Source organism: Aristolochia californica, unplaced genomic scaffold, assembly GCF_029961685.1.
Source record: "Aristolochia californica isolate CCGP_79_NKW_82.1479 unplaced genomic scaffold, dmAriCali1.0.hap1 SCAF_5, whole genome shotgun sequence".
Lineage (NCBI taxonomy): Eukaryota > Viridiplantae > Streptophyta > Magnoliopsida > Piperales > Aristolochiaceae > Aristolochia > Aristolochia californica.
This window is the reverse complement of record NW_027182214.1, coordinates 44,748,295-44,773,722: the sequence shown is the minus strand read 5'-3', so window position 1 is coordinate 44,773,722 and position 25,428 is coordinate 44,748,295. Positions and strand designations below refer to the sequence as shown.

The 25,428-nt window shown below is 41.3% G+C and overlaps 1 protein-coding gene and 1 pseudogene across 1 annotated transcript; both read left to right on the top strand.

The window, feature by feature from the left end:
* Nucleotides 1–7,249: 7,249 nt before the first annotated feature.
* Nucleotides 7,250–13,506, top strand: LOC137966567 (exonuclease V, chloroplastic-like; annotated as a pseudogene).
* A 1,022-nt stretch (nucleotides 13,507–14,528) lies between these two features.
* On the top strand, nucleotides 14,529–20,198 carry LOC137965034 (disease resistance RPP13-like protein 4). Its single transcript, XM_068811425.1, has 3 exons — nucleotides 14,529–14,666; nucleotides 15,054–15,216; nucleotides 15,313–20,198. Exons 2-3 carry the CDS (start codon nucleotides 15,194–15,196, stop codon nucleotides 19,901–19,903), a joined length of 4,614 nt encoding a protein of 1,537 aa, XP_068667526.1. The 5' UTR covers nucleotides 14,529–14,666; nucleotides 15,054–15,193; the 3' UTR covers nucleotides 19,904–20,198.
* The last annotated feature ends 5,230 nt before the right edge of the window (nucleotides 20,199–25,428 follow it).

Genomic DNA, 25,428 nt, shown 5'->3' with positions numbered 1-25,428 from the left:
AGAGTCTAGTCATTAGTCATTGGCGAGGCGAGGCTTCTCTTTTAAAGACCAACTGCAAAAACATCGGATTCAGCCAAACTGTTCGACGAAATGCCTCTGAGAATCCACCCTCATTTAGAAACAAATAAATGGCAGATAAGTGACCATGTTACAATGCTCAATTATTGAGGGATTGGGCTGGGATCCATCCGAGCCTCACCCTCACCCTCACCCTTGTATGATGACACAGCCAGTGACTGGGACCACTCACCCTCTAGTGGGCAAAATAATGCCATGTACTGCCAAAGAGTAACACTAGATGATTAAGCTACTCTTGCTTGATTCATTACCTAGCTCTTAGGTCTTAGCCACTCATCTTCTTCACAGTTTTAAAACTTATTTACACCCCCACTTGTTCAAACATTTCCAACTACTTTGATTTCATCTAATTGTTAACTTTTGTTGGTTTAGGTCAACTACTTTATCCCGCCTCTCCGAAGAGATCCATTCACGTGTGGTCGTAGTAGTGGATAGAATAGAACCCATTCCTCCTTCTAAAAATGACGAATCATTTCAAAAACTCAGATGTTGTTAGTAAGATATGGAAACCAATAGGTTCATGGAAGAGATTCATTCACGTGTGATAGTGGGTAGAGTAAAACCTATTTTTTTTTCCCAAAATGACCAATCAATAGGGTTAGGGATAATTTTTAAAGTCAGAGTGATGGGATTTGCCCTAAATTAGATTTATTTAAATAATAGGATAAAAATGAAAAAAACAAAACTGTCCATTCGCCCGGTTCCTGCCACGTTTCAAACAAAATTGACCACTCTGTTGGGAAAAATACGGTGACGTGTACAGGTTACGGCACAGTAAAGCAATCCACGTGGGGTTTGTCGTGTGCGTGTTCGTGGGCCTATCATTGACGTCCTGCCTCCTCCCCCCATCAACCCCCGCCCCTCTTCTTTTGTTCTATGTCGCCGTCTCTTGCTTTGGATAAGAAGGAAACGCGCCGGCGGCGGAATAGTACTAATCGAAGCAGGTATCAAACGTTCCTTTAAAGTAAGAGATTAAAGAGCTTCGTCGCGAAGTATGTACACCTCTAAGAAACAGATGAAGAACTCCTATCCATTAATGTCTGTAAAATTAAACGACAGTAATCAGAATGAGCAGAGGCGGTGGGAACTTGGACGCTGCGAAGCGACCCATCAGCAGGAACAGTTTGAAACAAGGAAGAATAAAACAGGAAAATAATGAATAAGGATTTTTTTTTAAAGAAACCAATTGATGGATTTGGTCGACCCTTTGGATAGATGGATTTGGTCGACCCTTTGGATAGATGGATTTGGTCGACCCTTTGGATAAAATAACGCGGGAGGATTAGTGGGGAAGGCCGGGGGTTGGGCGACCGCCACGTGAGCCGCGTGAAGTTGTCACCGTCGAGAAGGTGACGCCACAGGCAACCGCCTGTCGTCGTGTCCGGCGACGGGCGGCACCTTCCATACGTGGCAACCTTCGACACGCGCAATAACCGTCAACCTGGCTCCCTGTTGACTTTGACCATGATAGAGTCCCACCACTCGTGGGAAGATCACTTATTTTCGTGTTTCTTGCTGAGATGAACAGGGACGCCATTGACTGGTAATCGACCATTTTTGCATGATGAGATGGGACAGACAACAGAACGGATCTTCAGGGATCGGGTTTTCCTTTCATGGTGAAATCAGACTGCCAAAAGTCCAAGGGTCGAACTTCTTTGATTGAAGCAAGAAGGAAAGAATGTGTGTACGTGAGGATCTTACCGCAACCGTGAATAGTAACCTCTTCCGATTCGAATATTTGCTCAAAAGACATTCGAGATATCAAAGCAAGACACAACTGGTTTATGAAATCGACTTCTGGGTTTTTAAATACGTTCGATTTCACCTTCTCTGACGACTGTAAACTCTTCTTAATTTATTTGGGGTACAGCGAAAATCCATAACAAGCGGCGATGAGACGATCGATAAACGATTCTATTGTCTTCCAGATGGGAATACTTTCTGAGACCTGAAATGCTTCAGAAGTGTTTAGAGTTTTTGCAGGAGAGGTGGCTCCTCCAAAAGGGATGCAGAATAAAAGACGACGTAGAATGCAGAGATGCTTGACTGTGTATATATTTTAACGATTTTCTTGCCCCAAGCAGAAAAGCTTAAAGTCTCCTTCTTGATTTGCCCAGTCAAAGATGGGGATATACGTATTTGCTATAGATCATCGTTTTACAGAGTAACAAACCGATGCATTAAAGAAGAGAGAAATCTCACTAGTGCCTTCAATGGGAGAAATCTAACCAGTAAATGTGGTTTCCCGTCTCCAAGATTACATGTTGTTCTTTGTTTTTTGAGTTTATGTAGTTTTCATTTCATAAAAAAAAAAAAAAGAGTTCACATGTTGGGTTAGAAATGGGAATTTGGGAAAACCTATCATGCATTGAACCTCCCTAGAGTTTTCTCCTCTCCCAGTCCCCATTGCTTTCAGGTTAGGGTCCCCATTTAACCCAACATGATGCCCACCACCTAAACAACATTATTGAACCAAGTGGATTTTTTAAAATATAGAATATTGGTAATTTAGAATTCTTAAGTACATTTGCACATATGGGACCTACTTATAAATGGATGTATTTGATTCTATCCAACCCCATCCCCATTGCCCACCTCATCACTAATACCTACATATTATGTGTAGGGGCTAGGCAAAACCAATTTATGGAGGATCAAGAGTGAAGAAGACAAACCATGAATGGCGTATGTGTGTGTGTGTGTGGAGAACATAAATTGGTCCTTGAATAGGAGTAATATCTTAAATAACAACAACAAAAACTAGAAGCAAATTGACAAGTGACAACAACACCAAATCAAAGACAGAGGGACCATTTTATATCAACTTAGAATGCAGGGACAATTGAAAAACCAACAAAAGCACAATTTTCATTGTTGTTGATATTCCATCGACCTATATAATATGTCATTGTACACATTGTTGTTTTTATAGCTAATTTGGAAGACTTTCCTACTTAACCTTGTTGCCTAGAATGCTAAACAAGTTGTGGATTCAAACAATAATATGGGAGTCTCATCTGAAAAAAAGACAACAATTTGTATGAGACTAGAATAATATCAACCTTGGAGTTTAGAACATAGTCATTCAAGGAAAAATACCTTGTATAAAAGGTAGCATCTTTACCACAGGGAGGGTGATTTTCCTAAAACAAGGTAGATATATAGTTGTTGCTTCTAGTTTTCACCATTGAGTTGCCAAAGTTCAACATAATAGGGAGTTTAGTGACAGTCATTGATTACCAATAGCGCAACTAGTAGCAACAACGATGTTGAAAATGTTGTTGATTCAACTAGCTTTGGAGGAGGCAAATCTATAATAGTGATAAGTGATATTCTAAAGCAAAATATCATGCATTTTGTGGTACCGTGCTTATCTAGTGGCCCAAAAACCTTTGCTATTGTGGTAAGTATATCAAAGATGATGTTGAGGTTGAAGAGAATGACCATGTCAATCCACTAGTAACAAGTCACAAAACTCCAAATTTTGGTACAAATACAAAGGCTACCGTTCTAAGACCGATGAAAATATACAAAAATAACAAGATGGGCCCGAGGCAAAATTTTGAGGAGAGATCAAGGTCAAACCTTTTAACATGAACAATGAAGATGAACCTATTCTAGCAAATTTATAAAGGAGGGGTAGTAGATTAATTTTATTGATTTACAATTTGTGATGGATGAGATAAGGGAGCAACAAAATTAAGAGACTCTTACAACAATTAAGAGACAATAAGAACTTGTTAATTATCTTTTTTCTTGTTACTCTCCATCATTTTTCTTCCTCTATATTAGGTCCACTACTATGATACCATGTGAAATTCATAACTTTTGTAGTAAGAAAAAGAATTAGAAGCTTGAGAGAAGATGATGAGATAGCATTATAGCTATAGTTTCAAGGCACTAGAGGAGAAAGGGAGAAAAGGTTGCAAGGGAGGTTAAGGTTTTTGGGCATTATGGCTACGGTTATCCTGACAACAATGGAAAGATGAGGAGTGAGCATTAAGGCTACGGTTAAGATTTTCAAGACCACTTATTATTATGACAAACTTCTTTATAATGTAAGGGGTCAGGAATTCATGTAATGTTATTGAGTAGAGAAATTATTTTCTACTTATCAATATTTCTTAGCTTGTGAGAGAAATGCATCCTAGGTATTGGAACTTGAATCGACTATTCTAAACTTAGAGGTGTTTTATTAGTACTCTAGCGCTAACTAGAGTATATTCTCAACTGGTTGTGGAGCCACCTTGTGCACTTCTGAACTTCAATAGAATCGACTAAAGGAGTAGATTATGTAGTAATAGCTTGTTGACTTGTGTGATTGCCTGCTACTTGCCTTCCCCTCTTGTCGAGTTCATTTAATTGGTGTGAAAGACTGAGAAATAACAATAGGAATAGTTGGAAGTTGCTTCTAGGCTGAGTTATAATAAAAATCATCTCGTCGAAAGTAATATCTCTAAAAAAACAAAGTCAAAACAATGGAAAGATTTCATAGAATCATCTTATCCAAATAAGACTATGTTGGAAAAGCTTTGTACTTCTCCTTAGGTTTGTTATAGCTTTGCTTACTTTTCCCAATGTTTCTTCTTTTCCTCTTAGGGTTCTTGGTGTAGAAAGAGCATTATTGTAATCTATAAGAAGTTTTTATTAAGTAGCAATGCATAAAAGGGGTTAGCATGACAACTAAGCTACTAAAACTTCTTCTCTCTCTCTCTTATCAGTCTTCTCTCCTCTCGGTATTCCTTCTTCTTCTCTCTTTTGTCTTCTCTTCTCCTTCTTTCAGGTGAACTGTTATAAGTTTTCTTGTTCTTTAAAGTCTATACATGATTAAATCTTAAAACTTGAAGACAAATTTATGAGCATTGAAAAGTAACTTGCCACAAAGAATAGAATCAATGTGAATAAATGCAATATAGCCAAGGCTCTCATTGCATTATAATTAGGTGTTTGATGAAAAGACATTCATAAGGCGATTCATTATTGAGTGAGGGTGTTGGCAATCTATTTATAATAGAGGACCTTGGAAGGCCTTTATTCACAAAAACTTGGGTACATGACCAATAACCATCATAGACAATCTAGCTTTAGTGATATGTTTATGTTTTCTCTACTCCCTTCTGCTGAGGAGTATATGCACAAAATTTGTGATGTACTATCCTGCTTTGTTGTTAATAATCCTCTAAACTATAGGATATATATATGCACCTCCTTTGATGGCATAAAGTATCATATAACAAACTAGTAGCTGATGTTGTAAAGAAGTGTATTAGATTCGATTAGGTCCTTATACATAAAACAAGTGTCCAAACCGTCACCCTCTAGCTATGGGTCACCTTGGAGTCCTTCAAAAGATTATGTGAAAAGGAAAAATAAGTTTAGAATGATACTCATCCATTACTTGTGAAATAGAGAGCAAATTGTATAGAAGTGGATAGATAAAATACTTGAGGTAAATGAAGATGATTCTATGTGGAGTCCTATCATCGGTAATAATTCAACCAAAATTGGAATAAGGTGCAACTCTTGTCACTAGGGCTTGTGAGAGCTAGTTCATCCTTGTAACAACTAGAGTTGTTACATATGTGGACTTGTTATTTTTGTTTGATTTTAGGTTGTTTGATTATAGTGTCGACAAATCTAGTATTGAGCTCTACCACCCATTGCACCTACCACCATTTTGGCCTCTACCTCTACTGTTTCCTCGGTCTGTATTGTCTTTGTTACAGTTGTTGCCTTTATTACCTCTACTAATGTTATGGGATTATAGATAATTGGAAATTGGAGTATCAAATGTGCTAAACCCTATTGTATGTTTCTTGAATGGACTTGGACTATTATTTGAGTGTCTATAGTGTCGTCTACATTTGCATAGACTACGTTTCGATATGCTTGAAATATGATTACTTTAACATGAATGTTCATGACTTATGAAAGGATTTCTTTGACTAGAAAAAACATAGTGCCATCAATGATTCAACCAAATACTTCAAAATGAAATAATTGGATACACTAAGCTTGATGGGAACCAATGTAGATATGTTTTATTGATGGCATTGATGAGGGTGTCATAACTAAAATACTTGAATTTGCTCCTATTTCAACTTTTAAAGCTCTCAAGGTGGTCAAGTTGACATGAGGCAAGAGTTAAGGCCACTCGAGTTGACTTGAGGTTGGGTGCAACGTGACTCACTCAATTGTCTTTATGGGTATTTTTTTTATAAAAAGGCATTTTTAATTCGCAAAATTGCCTAAAATTTATGGGAGGTTGGAACTGTGATGAACTGGGCTTACTTTGATGGAGGCTCCAAATTTTGGTAGACTTAGTCCTCTCTCTGCTGATCGTTTCTCTTCAATTTTAACTTCCAGTAAGCATAGTCGATATCATCTCCTCTTGAAGTTTACTTGGTGGAACTCTAGCGGCGAGGCTTCGGGCATTTTTGCACATTTTGGACGAGGTTCACGGCGAAGTAACTCGCTAAGGAAAAAACTCATTGATGAACCAACAGTAATGATTTTCTTCACCCGAAGTTTGATTTGAATCCCCAGCCAGAACACAAAATGTCAATTGGATAAGAATGGTGCTGATTCGGTAAAAACCAGTTTCCCGGGTGGTGAAGGAGGTGGAAGCGAGGTTGGAACTGTGGGCAAATCGAATTCTTTTGGTGAATCCCTTCTCTGGCGTAAATTGGAGGATTGGGTTGATCAGTACAAGCTGGATGCTGAGTACTGAGGAATTGGGTCTAGTCCAATTTTTAAAATCTATCAAGATACCAACGGGAATATTGAACACGTCGTAATTGATGAGGACGAAATCATTCAAAGAAGTCGAATTGAATCCTGGTCACTCAAGCTCCGGCAGGTAGAAGAACATGACATAGGCAGGTAGAAAGTCGTTGCCAGAGAGATTGAAGATGGCAACTATTGCACTTCAATGGTTCAGATATATGCGTCAGAAGTCCAAATTGGATGACATCCTTGCACTTCTTGTATGTATCGGAGGGTATTAGCTGATATACCCCCTTAACTAATACGTATCCGCCGATATCCGATAAGTATAAGCGATACGGGCAACGCTGTTCTTATTGTGTGCACCACGACCTATGACGAGTTCGATAAACCCATCAATGAGAAAAAAAAAAGTAATTTTTCTCCTCTCCGACGTGGGGAAGAAAGATGTGAAATTTGAACGGGTCTTGCGTGCCCACGACGCCCCAACGCCTCAACGACGAGAACATGAAATTTTGCCGGGGAAAACGCCTACCTCAAAACGGTGCACATTAAATCCGAAATCCTGAGATGTGCAACGAATCAAAAATCCATCAATCAAATTCCTCACCTTCCGAAATACCGACTGAAATCGTGAGCGAAGCTGAAATGGCTCTGATTGAGGCTGCCCTCGCCGCTGCTGCCACCTTGTCTTATTCGTCGAGTCCCATACGACGTTTTCCGTCTGGGCGGATGCTATCAGGCTGTTCGAGTACTCAGACAGCTCACGACATTGAGGATTTGTCTCTCCCTACTCGGAAAAAGGGTGAAATCTTCGGAGTCTCTGTTGAAGCGATTTCGAAAAAAGAGAGGCCTAAAGGTTACTGACATCACGGCCGCGGTATCGTTTCTTGTTGTTTTCGTGTTTTTATTTACTGCTGTGCGTGGATTTTGGTTTTAATTGATGATTTAGTAGATGCTCCCCTGCGAAGGAGCCTGTATGTTGAAAATGATGGGAACTGGGAGGTTATTCTCGATTACCAAAACAGCATCAATTTCGTGATCTGTAGTAGCCATTTTAAACTTATGTTTAGATTCATTTATTGGTTGTAATATAGGACGCTGGCGCTTAAGAATTTGGCTTCATACCTCATCGATCTACCTTTTCATTCACTTGCTTTTCATGGAAGAACCGGATATTTCATCAATCTGAGGACCTTAAATTATGTAGAATAACGTATTTTATTTGGGTTGATCCAGAGACTGAACATTTTGATCCGACGGCTTCTACATACCAAAACCATTGTATTTGATTGAAGTTGAAACCAAGTGATTACTTGAAATCATTGTTCAGCTTCAAGAAGGCGCACCGTTGCATTTGAGCATCATTATTTTCCTGGCTTTTTTTTTTTTTCTTAAATTTAAAGCAGCACGCTTGAGCTCCTAGTCTTGATCTACAAGTGTTTCTTTTAACCTTATAATAATGCCAATTTTGGTTTGTAACACATTCTGAATCATTTCCAGTTAATAAATCTTTTATTTTGGCTTGTCTGTTCTCAGAGAATATTTTTTGATAAGATAGTACCTTCTCATCCGTCAGCTGATGTGCAAACTAAAATGGTATAAATATCACTTGTCATATTTTCAAGGTAGAATATTTTGCTTGCTTTTGCATGCATCAATATATTTTTGTACTTGGAAATTTGGGATCATGGAAATCCAATTTTTCTTTTTGATATTTTTATGTATTATATTCATAATCCTCTTGTTACCTCTAGGAATGGTGTGAAAAGCAAATGGAGTTCAAGCTTCTCTATGGAAGACCTAAAAGGACTCATGCTATGAGTACACGACATGCAGAACTTGAAGAGGAGGTGAGCATGATGGTCCTGCTTTGTTCTTGTGATACTTATGGTGTGGCCATCTAGAGTTATGTTTGAGGGCCCTTGAATTATGAAATGATATAGCTGAAAGAAAATCTTGTGGTCTGTATTCGATTGAGTTGTGGTTGGGGGTTAAATGCTACTCAAACCCAGAGCTAGCTGGTTCTCTACAAAATGTGTTGAGGCATTGATTGGATATCTAGGGTAATGCAGTGTTCCGGTGCAGGCCGTGAAAGTGGTACCAAATCGAGACAAGCTCTGAATACTAGAGATGGTGTTAAGGTCAGCTAGTGAGACAATGGGGGATAAGCTTCATCACCTAGAGGGATACAACCAAGTTCACCAGCTGAGGCCCCTAAATGACCGATCAGTGACAAAGGAGGATTTTGAAACATTTTTTTCTTATGTTAGGAAGTGAAACATATAAAATGCAAAGGTGATAGTTTCTAAGTTTACTTTTGCTCAACAAACTAAAAAGGTAGTGATCTCCTTCAAAGATCCTTGCTAAATGTACTTAAAAAGATCTCATTGTGGGATTTTCCTAGGCATTATTTCTGATTCCTTTCTTAAGAAACAAATAGTGCATTGCTAGAAGCATTATATTAGTCATCGCCTCTTTTAAGAAAAACATTATATTAGTAATAATTTTCCGCTATTCCTGTATTACATGAAAATGCAAGTTTGGTGTTATATTAACAACGTTGAGTAATTGGGACAATTTTTACTACCATTCTTGAGTTAGCAGCTAAGTGCTGTGGTCTTCTTAAAATGCTGTATTTTTTTCTTATTCCATATTTTTTAGGTATTGATGTGTTGTGTAGGTCAGGTTAGAAGATTCTTGTTCATCTTCTAATATGGGCATCTATTTATAGGAATTGAGGAGTACCTTAATCTTACAAAAAAAGTGAATGTTCAAAACCAGAAGTCTGAACCTGGTCTACTTGAATTGCTTCTTTATGATAAACCCTATGACTGGCATTGTATATTTTCCCTGTTAGGCATGACAATAATCCTCAAAGCAATAAGCATTTGTTTCTTTTGTAAATTCATGTCACTAATATCATATCTTCTGCAACAACAGATTGTAAAGAGAGTAGAAGTTTCCATTCAATCAGCTGAAGACTCATGAGCAGTAAAGGTCGTGAATTTTATAGCTGGAGCAAATCAACTATTATTTGATGGATTAACCCGTGAAATTCCAGTGTGAGTAGGTGTCATTGATTGTCATCATTGTCACCATCTTTTTCTTCTTATCTGCGTCTGTTTTTTTCTGCTATGCTTTTTCCAACTGTGTCATAGGCAGCTACATGTGGTAAACTTTTTGAAGTCTATCATTTGACTTCCTCTAGGTATTGGTTCCAGCTTTTAATCAAAGCCACACCTGTCATTTAAGGATATCTGAGAGACTGTAACTACTACTCTTATATGAGGCAAATTATGTCGCATCACGATTTTATTCTGATGTCCAAATTTGTGTAATTAAGAAACGCAAAATTATAGTTCTGTAATATATGATATTTCTGAATCCGCTTATGAGCTAGTTGAAACAACAGGAATTTTACTACACAACCAACTGCTAGTTTATATTGGTAACATGTAAAACTGACAAAAGATCGACTAACTTGGCCATTGATTAACTTACAACGTATGTAGTGATAACTTTTTATCAAATGCATCAACAGATAGCTAGCTGTTATGTCCAAACTTCCAAGAGTTAATATAAGGGCTTCAAGAGTAACTGAGAATTTGGTGTGTATCATTTCAAAATTTTGCTGCTTATCATAGTTTGCTGTGTGGGCCGTCAACTCCAACAAGCCAGTATATATCAGGAATCATTGTTGAATCGTTTAAAATCTGCTGTATTTTTTCTCATGTGATTATGTTTGTTTCATTTTGGTTAATTTGCCACATTTCAGAGTAGGCCTTGTACAAGGTGTATGGATGGTTGGAGTGATTGATGAAATCCGAATGTCTGTGACAGAATCTGTTAAACACCCTTTGCTGGTGGACACGAAGACACGCTCTCTGACTACACTACCCTCCAAAGCTCAAAAGAGAAATGCGAGGTATTATCTTCTTTTTAGTTGCATCTTGCATTGGTGTATCACGACAGAGTTGAAGATCTGTTGCTACTTGGTCTTCTTATTCAGCTATAATGAAACGTTAGATGGTATCAAACCATGAGGTAATATATGCATGCAGAAAAATTAGAGAAAAAACTCTGATGAGATGGTAATTTGATAACTTAGGGCTTCATGAAGGAGGGAGAAGGAAGGCTAGCAGTGTTTAGGTTGGTGCTGGGGGTATTGAAGTGCTATAAAATTTTAAAAGCAGTAGGGATGAGAGAAGAATTGTAAAAGAAAGGGAAAGAAGGAAAAGGAGGGAGAGAGAGACTGAACATGAGAAAAGAAGGAGAAATGTGTCCCTTGCTTTAAACATAATAAACAGGGCTATTCTTAAACTTAACACAATTGTGAGAATACTGCGCTTGGGCCTTTTGTTACTTCAAATTTACCCTTATTTTGAAAGTAAAGTGAAGAGTTTCACATTTTGTGCATTTTTTCAATTTCTTTCTATTATATAACGGTTTTCATTACATAAAAGTTGCTTTTGATGGTATCCACTCTGTACTATATGATAAATGGGGATGGAAATCTACTGTCAAATTCTCCAATTTTGCAGCAACTTCTCTAATTTATTTACCTGTTTCTTGTCATTAAGTTCTCGTCTTTTCTTTCTCTTTGGTGCCACTTGCATGAATAGACTTATTGCAGCTGGATTAGTTGATTTTTGACAGAAATCATGTCCTCACCTCTTTTTTTATAATTTTTTTTATTTTTATTTTACACAATGAGAACGACATTATCTTTAAAGAAAAGGGGTAAGTACAAGAGGCTAATCAAGCAATAAGAAATAAAAATTGCACCAATCCTAACTACATGAAGGAACACAAATAGATAGTGCAATAAGGATTCTAATCAATTGGAGCAGTACTCCTGACAACATGTGTTGCAAAGAGGCACTACTACTAGCTTAGCAGTGAGCTAGGGTGCTTGCATTATGTCTTACCTGAGTGCATTTGTGTGGATAATTAAGTAACTTGATTTGTCTCCAGGATGCAGGTTCCAATTCAAGATCACGTGCAGCTTAGATCTGCACATTCATAATATTGCTGCTTGCACCACCCAAAAGAAACATTATATGCAAAGTGGACCTTTTTTTCCCGCAGACAGCTGACCCAGTAGTCTCTAAGGGATTTAATTGACCAAACAGAAAAGGAATCATTTGAAATGCAGTGTATTCTTAACCTATGAATACTTAAAGAGAATAGTTTAGCTGCATTTTGTTGGCACTTTAAGAAAGTTGTCATCTGGGACCCTTTACTCGAATTATCCTGAAAAGCTTCTTGATAAATCATGTTTGAATTGGTTTACAGTCCATGATAAACTCATGTTTGGATTCATTGACAACTTGTTTTGTAATGGCAGGTTTCAGTTGATGTGTTACAGGTATCTGTGGGACAACTTTGTTACAAATGACTTTCCATCAAGCCATTTTTTTGATTATTTTGGATTGGATCCTCAATGTACTTTGTCCTGTGACGTGAGAAATTGTCTTGCAGATTCCGGTTTGAATTCTAAGGTAAATATCTTTCTCTCTCTTTCTCTCTCTCATAGCTCACATGATGTTTAATTACTTTGTCAGTTGCTGATTATTTTGGTTTGAGAAAAGGAATTTAGTTATCGTGGTGCTCTGCTAACTCTACATGAGAACACTTCTCCCTTTGAGGTTTTTACTCCCATGATATCTTTATCCCTCTCTTGTAGACACCCAGACGTGAAAATTTACTAGTAAATGAGAGATTTTGCTCTGGCCATAGTTTTGTCTTTGCTTCCTCTAAAGCATCTCCTTTGACATGTGCAGACATTTGGGGAATTGGTGAAATATTTTAGTGACACATGTCATTTGCTACCTCTCGCTAATGAGCAGCTTCTCTTGAGGTGATACTTCTCACTTGTTTGCATGATATTTTGACGTTTCTTGTAACTTTATTCCATGTGCGTAAGGCCATGGACTTCACACTAAGTAGAGCACTCCCCTCTTCATCTACATGCATATTGCAAAAAGGAAATAAAAGAAAAATGAGGTTTTCTTTAGTTTTGCATTTGGTGCAGATACGAATACCAAGCAGACCAGTCATTGCTTGGCGAAGATCAGTTCCCATATGATCCCTAGCTGGGTGAAAAGCCAAATGGTGGTGGTGCCTAAAGTTCTGGATGGGAGAGCGAGGAGTTAATTATGTTTCAAACGGTGAAGAATGGAAATGCTGGTTCTGTTCATTCTCTTCCAAGTGTCTTATGGGTAACCGAACACAAAAATTAGAAGATGGAGGCCAGCAGAAGTGTTCTTCCTAGTACAATATAATCTTATGGCGATTCAACCATTCAGTCTCCACCAAGTGAGAGCCTGGAGAAATACATTTTTTGTGCATTTGAATAAATAATGAAGACCTTGACATCATCAACATACCATGAAGAAGCTGCTGCATGGGAATGAATGCAACAGTACCGGGGAAGCAGTAAAGCTCTAAACAAATGCAACAAACTTCTGCCTTCGGTAATTGTTGAGTGGTGAATGGCATGGTCATAGCAGGAGGAAAATTGTTGTATAACATAAATGGGTGTGTATCACTGCTTTGTAAGTCACATTCTAATTGATGACTACTGTCTGTAATAATTCCTACTTAAGAAATGTAATTGTTTGCTCCCATTTCTCGTGTCCTTGCAAGGCATGATCACTCATTCTTGATTGTTTCAGCTCTGCTGATTTCTCCTTTTCAGCTACCCAAGTTACGTGGCCTTGGAGCTCCTGTAAATTTCTGTATGTTCGGAGACAGAGATTTCATTAAACAGGTGACAAAGTGATTAGCCTCCCTCTTATTTTCCTTGTACAAAATTTACATGTGATGATGCAATGACGCTTAATGTAGCCAAATTTCTTACAGGAATGATACTGAATATTGGAATTTCGATTAGTTTTTTTGAGATTTATAATCTCTGGATCTATTGTTGTTTGATTGTCCTCTTTCTATACCTCGTCGTCCTCTTCCACTGTAGCTACTCTTATTTGCAAAATTTGTATCAGTAGTACAACCAACTGTCTCGGACTTCTCTCTTTCCTCAATTGTAACTTAGAAGCCAATATATTATATACCAAAGGAACCTCATTTGGCTGGTAGAGAACCCATTAGTTCATTAAGAGAATAAATAAATCCTTAAAGAGTTTTCAATGGCAGACACAACTTCATTAAATTTTGATGGTAAGTGACCTAATTTGATTAATAGTCAAAAAATATATTCTAGAAAACAATTCTTGTACAATTCTTCATGTTTAAGGTCACAAAATCTCTTCTAAGAGTTTGAAGCTTAATAGTAAATTACTTTGACAATTTGTTGGAGGACAACCAAGGGCTTTGCATCCTTCTTCTTCTTCTCTTTCAATTTATTACTTTGTGGAATTGTCAATCTATCATCTTCAAAGACAATGAAGAACATTCAAAAAACTTTTGAGGCATACAAAAAAAAATTTAACAAATAGGTGATGGGCAAGCCATATTCTAAATTCAAACCAAAAAATACAGGCTACCCTTCGACCTATATGAAGGTAGGGCTTAGAAGATATCTAGGCTGCTCCTAAAATGTGGACATTAAAGCTCGACAGAAGCTGGAGGGGTCGTAAATGAGCAAATCAGACGAGAGGAATCTTATCCAGTCGACCCCACTGTCAGTCACCAAGCATCACTTTGTTTCTTCCACCATTTCAAAGCCACTTTCCTCTTTCTCCCACTCTGTACACCTCTTCTGTTTTTGCGTCTCATCTTCTCGGTTTTCTGCCCTTCATCTAGCCTCCTTTCCATCTACTCTTCCCGAATGGAGAAGATCTTTGCTGCTTCAGGGAGGATTTTAATAAGTAGAAATAAATCTCTCTTACAATAAGGTACTCTCCACCTTCTCCGTTTACTTAATTTTCATGTTTGCTTATTTAGGTTATGACATACTTGGCATCATTTTTGGTGTACTGAGCGCAGTTATCATCTTGTCTTTGTGGAATTATTCGTAACAGTATGTGTTTGTGGGGTAACCGATCAATTTGAAGTTTGATGACTGCGTAGATAGTTTGATTACTGAACACCCCCCCCCCCCCCCCCCCCCCCCCCCCCCCCCCCCCCATCTTTACTGTTTTCTGTTTTCTCAGCTGATCTCTCCAGAAAACCAGAGTCTCCAATTTCTCTTTTTGATCGGTTCCCAAAAGCAGTTGGATGCATGCTGAAAAATTAAAATAAAGAATACTTAACATTTTTTTTTTTTTTTTTTTATCAATCAGGCCTTTCTAGTTGCAGTCAACTAGCTGATCTGCTTCATTATTACACAATGTCCGGCGGCTCTGGAAAAGAGTGAGATAAACCTCCTATGAAGCTGCTCATGATCAGTACTAGTTGTTTAAACACCTGAGAATCTTACTCGATGTCTGGCAGCTCTGGAAAAGAGTGAGATAAATCTCTTATAAATCTGCTTGTGATCAGTACTAGTTGTTTAAATATCTCAGAATCTTATACTGACTTGAGTTAGATTTTCCATTCCAGTGATATGCAACAGCAACTGGTTTCGTCATTCGTCGGTTCTCTCTTTCAGATCATCCTCGGGCCTCCAGCCACCTTGCTCATTGATTCTCTCATCAAGGAGGGTCAAGTCCTGGTCGAGTTTCGTCCTCTGTTTTCTGAGATAAAGAGCCACCTTCAAGTACTTCAAGCCTTTATGGTGGACGCCAGCAGCCTTAAAAGAAAAAAGCCACATCTTCGGTGGGAATTGGCCAGGTTGATGGAATTGATCTACGATACAGAGAACATATTAGCCGATTGCCGAACCCGACTCAAAGACCGCAGTATCTTGCCTCTCTGCTCGGTCTACTCTCCCAGTCAATTGCTGTTTCGTTACCAGACTGCCAAAAGGTTAAAACAGATAAAAATGGAGATTGAGGGGATAGAAAAAAATCTGAAACCTTTTAAATTACATAAGATCCTTGAAGAAACAAATCAGACAGGAAATGCTAGATCAAGCAGCCATCATGTTAAGGAATCGGAGATTGTGGGTTTAGGAGGAGACACGGAGAAGATAAAAGATTGGATTCTTTACCAAAATAGGATGAGCAGAGTGGCAATTGTTGGGATGGGTGGGTTGGGCAAAACCACCATTGCCCAGAGGATCTTCAACAACACCGAGGTTGAAAGTTATTTTGAAGTGAGAGTATGGATGTCAGTTTCCGCACAAGTTATCGAAAAGGAGCTCTTGAAAAACATTTTGGATAAAATCAATGAAGGGGACAGAAAAAAACACGAGGGAGGAGATGATTGTGATGGGCTGCTGACGAGTATAAAGCATAGCCTAACGAACAAGAAGTTTTTAATTGTAATGGACGATGTATGGAGCATCGCTGGTGGATGGTGGAATCGGTTGTCTGATGCGCTGCCAGAAGACGATGGTAGCAGTATCATCGTCACCACAAGAGACGAAAGAGTAGCAAAAAGAATGAGTGTAGTAGAGGACCGGATTCACAGGCCTAAATGTCTCGATGACGAGGAGAGCTGGTTTCTTTTCTCAAAAATTACCTTTTTAGAAAACAGAGTCAGACGTAGAAACCCCCAACTGGAAGATGTGGGAAAGGCGATTGTGAAGAAATGTAAGGGGTTACCATTGGCGATTAAGGCGATGGCGGGTATATTGCGTCTCAAACCTTCATCTCCTAGCCACTGGCAACAAGTTGCAGATAATTTTGAATCAGAAATTCTACGTGAAACAGACACAGAAAGCTCGGAAGTAAAGGCTTCTTTGCGACTCAGCTACGATGCGCTCCCTCTTCGTTTAAAACAGTGTGTCTTGTGCTTTTCTATCTTCCCTGAAGATTTTATGATAGATGTTGAGCAGCTGGTTCATTGGTGGGTTGGTGAGGGTTTTGCCTATGCAGAGAATGGAAGAACGGCACTAGAGTCAGCATATGATTCTCTCTCAGTTCTAGTTAGTAGGTGTTTAGTGGAGGTTGCTGATCAGGGGAACTATGATGGGAGGATCTATAGTTGCAAAATGCATGACCTTGTAAGGGAGACGATCATTAAAATTGCAGAGGAAGATGGATTCAGCAAACTTGATGAAGAAAGCCACCACCTGGGTCTTACAAACAATCGGCAGGTAGGTGAGCTGAAAAATTATTGTAATCTCTGGGCATTCTTAGTTACAAACAAACCCGGAAGCTCTGCTGTAAAATTGACGTGTCTGCCCTGGTTGAGTACTTCCCTAAGAGTGTTGGATCTTTCATCCTCTGATATCAACGAGGAGGATCAGTTGAGATGGATTTGTTCACTCAGATATCTTACTTGCCTTAGTTTCATGGGAGTGGTGGGGATCGAGGAATTGCCTGACCGAATTAAGAAGCTTCGGAACCTGCAGATCTTGGTTCTTACCGACTGTATTGCTCTAAAAAAGCTGCCTCATAGTTTAATGACACTAAAGAATCTAACAGTTCTGGATGTAGGAAACTGTACTTCTCTCAAACACCTGCCAAGGGGATTGGGAAAGCTGTCTAACCTTCAAGTCTTGTCAGGATTTCGTCCGGCTAGTTCAACCACTATGGATAGTTCTCAGCTAACAGACCTGGAGAATTTGACCCAACTCAGAATTCTGCGTCTGTGCATAACTGAAGAAGATCAAATTGTCGGTGTCAATGTTGATTTGTCTAGGCTCAACCGTCTACAACTTCTAGATATCAGTATCGGGGACAGTAGGGGTGATGAGAACCTGTCAGGGAAGCTTGATCTTCTCGTCCCTTCTAACTGTCTTCGAGAGCTATACCTTAGGAACTTCAAGAGAGAAACGGGACCAACCTGGCTCGATCCCGTTCAACTTCCTTGCTTGGAATATCTTTCCATGGAGAATGGAGATCTTAAGAAGCTGATTAGCATCAATACGATGGAGAAATGGACGGTGGAAGGGCTATGCTTGAAAATTTTGCCTAAATTGGAATTGGAGTGGAAGAGGTTGAGAAGTGTCATGCCTAGGTTGAAGTTTGTGGAAGTCAGTGGCTGCCCGATGCTGGAAGACTTTGAGGTTCCTCATCATCCAGTTGGAATATGGAGGGTACCAGAAGAAGAAGAAGAAGAAGTAGATTTGGAGAATGTGTGCTTGGAAGAAGAAATTGAGAAATTAAAAAGGTTGACTCTTCACAAACAAAAAGGACGAAGCACAGTTGCAATCGTTGGGATGGATGAGGAGGGCGAAACCGGGATTGCCCAAAAGTTCTTCTACGATACCGAGGTTGAGCTTGACTTTGGAGTGAGAATACATGTGACATTTTCTCATCAAAAGTGTCATCAAAAGGACCTCTTGATAGACATCTTGGATAAAATCAATGAAGGGCAGAGAAGCGAATACCAAGAATGCGATGATTGTGAGAGGCTACTGGACCATATTTATGAAAGCCTTTTGAACAAGAAGTTTTTACTCGTACTGCATGGTGTAGGGGAGAGACATAGTGGATGGTGGGATCAGTTTTTCGATGCGCTGCCAAAACGCAAAGGCAGTTGCGTCATCGTCACTACAACAAGAGTAGTCGTAGCAAACCAGATGGAAGAAGTGATTTACCGACCGCGTGAGGAGAATTGGTTACTGTTTTCTAAAATTGCGTTTGAAGAAAACGGAGGCAGGTGTAGAGACCTCCAACTGGCAAATGTGGCAAAGGGGATTGTGGTGAAATGTAGAGATGTACGGAAGGCAATAGAGTTGATGGCACGTCTCGTGCGTCATACACCTCCTCGGGATTGGCAAGACATTGCAGATTTTTTTTATGAGGAAGACGTCAGAATACACTTCGGAGACGACAAAGAAATACTTGAGGCGTCTGTAAGGGTCAGCTACTATTTTCTCCCTCCAAATCTTAAGCGGTTTATGTCATTATTTTTTCTCCTTACGGAATCCATGAGGAAGACGTTAGAAGTTGAGCAGTTGGTTTATTGGTGGGTTGGTGGGGGTTTTGCCTCTACAGAGAGCGGGAAAACAACACTGGAGTCAGCTTGTGATTCTCTCTCGGAGCTTGTCAGTAGGCGTTTAGTGGATGTTGTTGATAAGAGGAACTACGATGGGAGCATCTATACTTGCACAGTAAATCTGGAATTTAGGCAGTGGTCCCCTGTTTTCATTGATGACAGCATTTTGAACGAAATGAAGCATTCTGTCTTTGTTCCAAACAGTGGATTCTCGTCGATTCAAAATAAGTACCTGAAAGTGGTGGATCTTTCATTCCTAAGTGAGATTGAGAGTCAAGATGAGCTCACCAAGATTTGTTCCTTTGAGCATCTTACATGCTTTATTATGAAGGGAATGAAGGGGATCAAGGAACTGCCTGACCAATTTAAAAGGCTTCTACACCTGCAGATCTTGATTCTTACCGACTGTACCGGTCTACAAACGTTACCTCCCGGTATAATGACTCTAAAGAATCTGACAGTTCTGAATATCGGAAACTGTACTTCGCTCAGGTACCTGCCAGAGGGATTAGGAACTCTTTCTAATCTTCAAGTCTTATCTGGTTTTCGTCCAGCTATCTCAACTTCGACGGATGGTTCTCTGCTAAAAGACCTGGAGAAATTGACCCAACTCAGAATTTTGCGTTTGTGCGTAAGTGAAGAAAATCAAATTGACGATGTCAAAGTTGATTTGTCAAGCTTCAAACACCTTAAGCTTCTAGATGTCACTATCGAGAACAGTAGGGAGGTAGGGAACTTGTCAGGGAAGTTTGATCAACTCTCTCCTCCTGCCTGTCTTCGAGAGTTGTACCTAAGGGGCTTCAGGAGAGAAACTGGACCAACCTGGCTTAAACCAGCCAGGCTTCCTCGCTTGGAGTATCTTTGCATCGAGAATGGAAATCTTAAGGTTTTGAGCATTAATACGACTGAGAAATGGAAGGTGGAGGGGCTATATTTGAAGATGTTGCCTAGATTGGAATTAGAGTGGAGGATCTTGAGAAGTATCATGCCTTGTTTGAAGTATGTGGAAGTCAGCGGCTGCTACATGCTAAAAGGATTCGAGATTCCTCATACTCGTTTGGATGGGATATGGAGGTTACCCAAAGAAGAAGAAGAAGAAGAGGAAGAAGAAGAAGAGGAGGAGGAGAACCGAGTAAAATAGGATTGCATTTCCTGGAATTTGTGTGACATGATGTGTGTGTTATGGATAACTGGATCTACTGTGGAATTTTGTTATTCGCTCACTTGCAGATGTTTTTGTTATGTTTAACACTATCAGCTGTGGATTTGGCTCCCTGATCGGTTTCTGTTACCACTCCCAGATGTGATTATGATGTGTTTGAAGTACCCTTATTAAAAGGCTTTCTCTTTTGTTTTTTCCTTTTCTCCTTTTTTCTTTTCACTATCTGAAGGTTGTGGTGAAGCTGGATGTACCTAATAAATGGGTCTTCTGTATATTATCATTCTTCTCTGTATATGAATTAATTTGGTTGATTTGTATGTGCCAGATATTTGTGTGGTTCATACTCTTAGGTTATATAGATACAGATCAACTGTGCAAACAAACCATTGAGTTCTATTTGACATCAAACGATGAGTCAGGCATCTGGGTTCAGGTGGCAAATGCACTTGCTTACATTTTATCTTTGTTTGCCTCTTTCAAGTTGCTTTATTTGAGGTCTTCATGTATTTTTATTTTTATTTTTGCATAATTTTTTGTTCCTTGAAAGACATTTTATACTTTATATACCATTTTATTTTCTTTAACAGAGAATAATAACAGTACATTTTATGTGTGTGATGGCTGGATGGCAAGGTTCATATTTATGATCTTCAGACGAGGCAGTGGCTGTTATGTTTTCAAGCTGCAATTGGTATGGAAATTTGTTTTTCAAATTTCTTGTTAATTACCTTCTAAGTTACCGATGCCAGATGATGCCAATGCTTTACATTTGTGTTTAGTATTCCTATTGATTATCTTCCACTAGTATCGTAGATACTGTTAATAGTTTCTGTTTTCATCCATCTCATCTGTTAATTGCTAAATCATCTGGACATCGATGATTTGTGTTGCCAGAGTATTGTGATGAAGATTTGATCTTTAGAGGTACTCTTTGCTCCCATCTTAACTTCCACAGACCTTAATAGCTTAAGATAACATACATATTTCTATACATATTTCTATACATTTTTATGCAGTTCCATTTCTAGTTCTGGTGAATGCAAAGTCTGCAGTTTTAGGGCCAATTGCTGTTATTTTGTGCAACTAATCTATTCTTGTGCTCCCAGTCTGGGATAGCCTAGTACTGATAACCATTTTTTTTTATCCACAGGTTTCCATACATTGTGAGAGATGATATTGACTGAAAGAGAAATGAAGAAAGACAATTCATTTATAATTCTCGAATCTATACATTAGTTTCAGCTTTTAAGTTCGACAAACAAAAGAATGCAATCAAAACTAGAGGCAGCTAATGAAGAATGATATCTCTGCAATTTGCGAGGCTCTTGGAAGATTGTAGACTCTCTGCTCGATCCCCACAAGTTTCTTCACAAAATTGAAGCTCCCAGTGAGACGGGGGAAGAAGCCATGGTGTAGCCAAACACCAAGGCCAAAGACTGTGCAAGTCCAGTGCACGGCAATAGCAGCGGCGGCCAAGGCCAAGTGCAAAGGCACGGCCCAGAGGGGCGCACGCATATGGTCGGCCCGGAACCAGTTGCAACGGAAAAAGACACACTTGAGCTTGGCAAACGGATGGCCAAGCAACAAGGTGCAGAACAACCCCAACAGCCAGCTCAGACACAAGGCAGCACGCCAGCAGACACTTCTGGCGGGGCGAAATGGGGTTGGGCGCAACCAGAAATCCTGGCGGGGCGAAATGGGGTTGCTGGCGCACAACCAGGACTCCAGGCAGGGCGAAATGGGGTTTCCTTAGGACGCCAGGCGCCAGGCGCCCACGGGCGAAATGGGGTTTCCGCCAGGCGCCAGGCGCCCCGCGCGAAATGGGGTTTCCTGAGGCGCCAGGCGCCAGGCGCCCGCGGGCGAAATGGGGTTTCCGCCAGGCGCCAGGCGCCCCGCGCGAAATGGGGTTTCCTGGCGACCAGGTCGCCAGGCGCCCTGGTCTGGCGGGCGCCAGCCTGACCAGGGCGCCCCTTGACGCCAGAAACCGAATTTTTGGGATCTGACGAGTTTTTGAGCGTTTTTAGAGATTTCAAAAGGCCTAGGGAGAGACTATAAATAGAGAGGCCTCTCCCATGGAAAAGAGGTCGAAAAATCCTTAGCCTTCTTTACTCTTTTGGTGTATAGAGAGAGTTTTTAGCCTTGGCCTTCAAGAGTGTTTGGCCACCCTTTGTAATCTTGTATTCTCAATACAAAATAGGCTTATCTCTTCTATATCTTGGTCTATTCATTGTCCTTTTTGGCTTGCAACTTCTTGTGTGAAGTATCGGTGGGAAGATCCGAGGCTCAAGGAGGCTGACTAGTTCTTCGGGAGAGCTAGGCCGCACGGGGTAGATATTCCGCTTGGCTAGACGGACCTAGCCCAGATCTAACCGCGTGACAACTGGTATCAGAGCAGCATTCCATCCATGACTTCCACAAGTGGAGAAGTTGTAGCAAGAGGTATGGAAACACTCTCTGAAAATGATTTACGTTTGGGTGATTTCAAGTCCAGGCTTGTTAGCTTGAAAAATCAGCTTTCAAGACTGGAGGAGTTCGTACGTGACATTGTGCATGGCCTACACCCTGTCCCTAACTTTTCCCAAAAGTTTTTGGACAACATAGATAGTGCCATGGCAGTGATGCGAACTGAAATCCAGAGAGTGGACGGAGATGTTAAGACCATAGAAAAAGGAGTGGGAGCAAGACTCACCCTATGGGAGAGAGCTCTTGCGAATGGAGAAGGTTCGCAAGGAGGTGCCAAGACCGGTTCTGCTGGGAGTGACAGCAGAAAGGCGCCCGATCCAGTGCTGGTTTCCAGCAACTGCTGGGAAAGGCAGCAAGGAGGTGCCAATTCCTGTGCTGCTGGGAGAGACAGCAGCAAGGCGCCCGATCCAGTGCTGATTTCCAGCAACTGCTGGGGAAGGCAGCAAGGAGGTGCCAATTCCTGTGCTGCTGGGAGAGATAGCAGTAAGGCGCCCGATCCAGTGCTGATTTCCAGCAACTGCTGGGAAAGGCAGCAAGGAGGTGCCAATTCCTGTGCTGCTGGGAGAGACAGCAGCAAGGCGCCCGATCCTGTGCTGATTTCCAGAAACTGCTGGGAAAGGCAGCAAGGAGGCGCCAGTTCCGGTTCTGCTGGTAGAGACAGCAGGGAGGCGCCAATCCAGTGCTGTTTTCTAGAAATTGCTGGGAAAGACAGCAAGGAGGTGCCAGTTCCGGTGCTGTTGGGTGAGACAGCAGCAAGGCGCCCGATCCAGTGTTGTTTTCCAGAAACTGCTGGGAAAGACAGCAAGGAGGTGCCAGTTCCGGTGCTGCTGGGTGAGACAGCAGCAAGGCGCCCGATCCAGTGCTGTTTTCCAGAAACTGCTGGGAAAGACAGCAAGGAGGTGCCAGTTCCTGTGCTGCTGGGTGAGACAGCAACAAGGTGCCCGATCCAGAGCTGTTTTCCAGCAACTGCTGGGAAAGACAGCAAGGAGTGCCAGTTCCTGTGCTGCTGGGTGAGACAGCAGCAAGGTGCCCGATCCAGTGTTGTTTTCCAGAGTTTGCTGGGATAAGCAGCAGCAAGGCACCAGATCCGGTGCTGATTTCCAGAAACTGCTGGGAAGGGCAGCAAGGAGGTGCCAGTTCCTGTACTGCTGGGAGAGATAGCAGAAAGTGGCCATATCCAGTGCTGCGTTCCAGAAACTTCTGGCGGAAGCAGCAAGCCAACCATGAGTGGGTGGCATATGGTGATGGCGCGCAGACGAGGACGTCTGCATTATGGCGGTGGGAGTATGAGACGAAAACATTCTGGCTCAACGACGGATACTTCCATGCTAGCAAGCTCAGCCCAAAGCAAGCTCGGTGGCAAGTGTTCTTTGCCAAGTTTGACTTTGAGATGAGGTACAAGTTGGGGAAAGCCTATGGTGTTGGAGATGCCTTAAGCAGAAAAATGAATTCTGCTATGCCTTTTGATGGAGAAAAGGGCACAAGGGTATTGGCGCATATACAGCGCACATCACCAGATTGCACTGCTGGAACACGCTCAGAAACGGAAATTGGGCGTGCAGCAGAGGCAGAAGTGCATGTGGCGCTATGCGAACAGCAGTCAGTAACCTCAACGGGTGATGCGGCAAGCGGCAGACCCTTCACGCGCATCTCGCGCGATGCGGTAGCGGCTGCGCGAGACGGATATACGCGCAGCACATGCGTCGGCACTTGTTTCACACGCACCACGTGCGGTGCGGTAGCAGCAGAACCTGATGTGGCGCACGACACACACATAGACGCTGGAGACATGCGCTTTGTGCAAAGCGTGCCTACGCACATGCAGGACCATTTTGTCGCAGAAACGGAAAATGCGACTTGGCGATTACGAGTCTTAGCAGCAATTACACATGTTAGTACTTCGTTGCTAGACCGGATTCGTAATATACTTCACCAAGACGCCCAGACCTTCAGCATTGTGCAAGCTGCAACCATGGGTGAGAGGAGAAGAATATGGCTTGACGACGGATTGTTCAAGACCAATGGTAGTCGACTTTATGTGCCTAAGTACGATTACCAACGGCATGACCGCTTGAGGGAATGCCATGATTCCTTGTGGGGAGGACAACCAGGCCAAAGACGGACGTTGGCCTTGCTCTCTGGCCAGTATTATTGGCTGAACATGGAGAGCGATGTGGAGGAGTTTGTGTACACATGTTTTATCTATCAACAAGATAGGATAAAACAAAGAAAGCCTGGAGGCTTGTTACAGCCTTTGCCCATTCCAAAACGGCCGTGGGAGTCTACTTCAATGGACTTCCTTTCTGGTTTGAGCAAGAAAGAAGGGCTTGAGTCTATCATGGTAGTGGTGGACCATGTTACGAAGCACGGAACATTCGTAACAGTGCCAAGTGATTGTACAGCAAAAGAGGTTGCTCGAGCTTTCATGGCACAAGTGGTGAAGCACTGGGGTGTGCCCACAACGATCATCGGTGATCGTAACCCTAGATTCACAAGAAAATTCTGGACCGAGTTAACTAAACTATTGGAAAATACTGAAAATTTTTCCACTAGTTTACATCCTCATACTGACGGCCAAACGGAGCTTATAAAGACCGAGAGGAGCGCAAAAGGGGCAAGCCCCGGAGGACGCAATACTTGGCAAAGCGGCGGGGTCAACCGAAAAGTTAGGCAACATGGCAAGACACTGCCGAGTTCTAGCAATCCGAGAAGGAGGTGGCCCACTATCGCCAGGGGATGCAGACGAGGGCGTCTGCCTTATGGCGGTGGGAGTATGAAACGGGGGAAGAAGCCATGGTGTAGCCAAACACCAAGGCCAAAGACTGTGCAAGTCCAGTGCACGGCAATAGCAGCGGCGGCCAAGGCCAAGTGCAAAGGCACGGCCCAGAGGGGCGCACGCATATGGTCGGCCCGGAACCAGCTGCAACGGAAAAAGACACACTTGAGCTTGGCAAACGGATGGCCAAGCAACAAGGTGCAGAACAACCCCAACAACCAGCTCAGACACAAGGCAGCACGCCAGCAGACACTTCTGGCGGGGC

What these genes read in the sequence shown, in the direction of transcription:
- LOC137965034 (XM_068811425.1), top strand. Translation starts at nt 15,194, where the DNA reads ATGTCTGGCAGCTCTGGAAAAGA. An exon ending in TCTGGCAGCTCTGGAAAAGA is followed by an intron (nt 15,217 to 15,312) that starts GTGAGATAAATC and finishes TTTCCATTCCAG; the next exon opens with TGATATGCAACAGCAACTGG.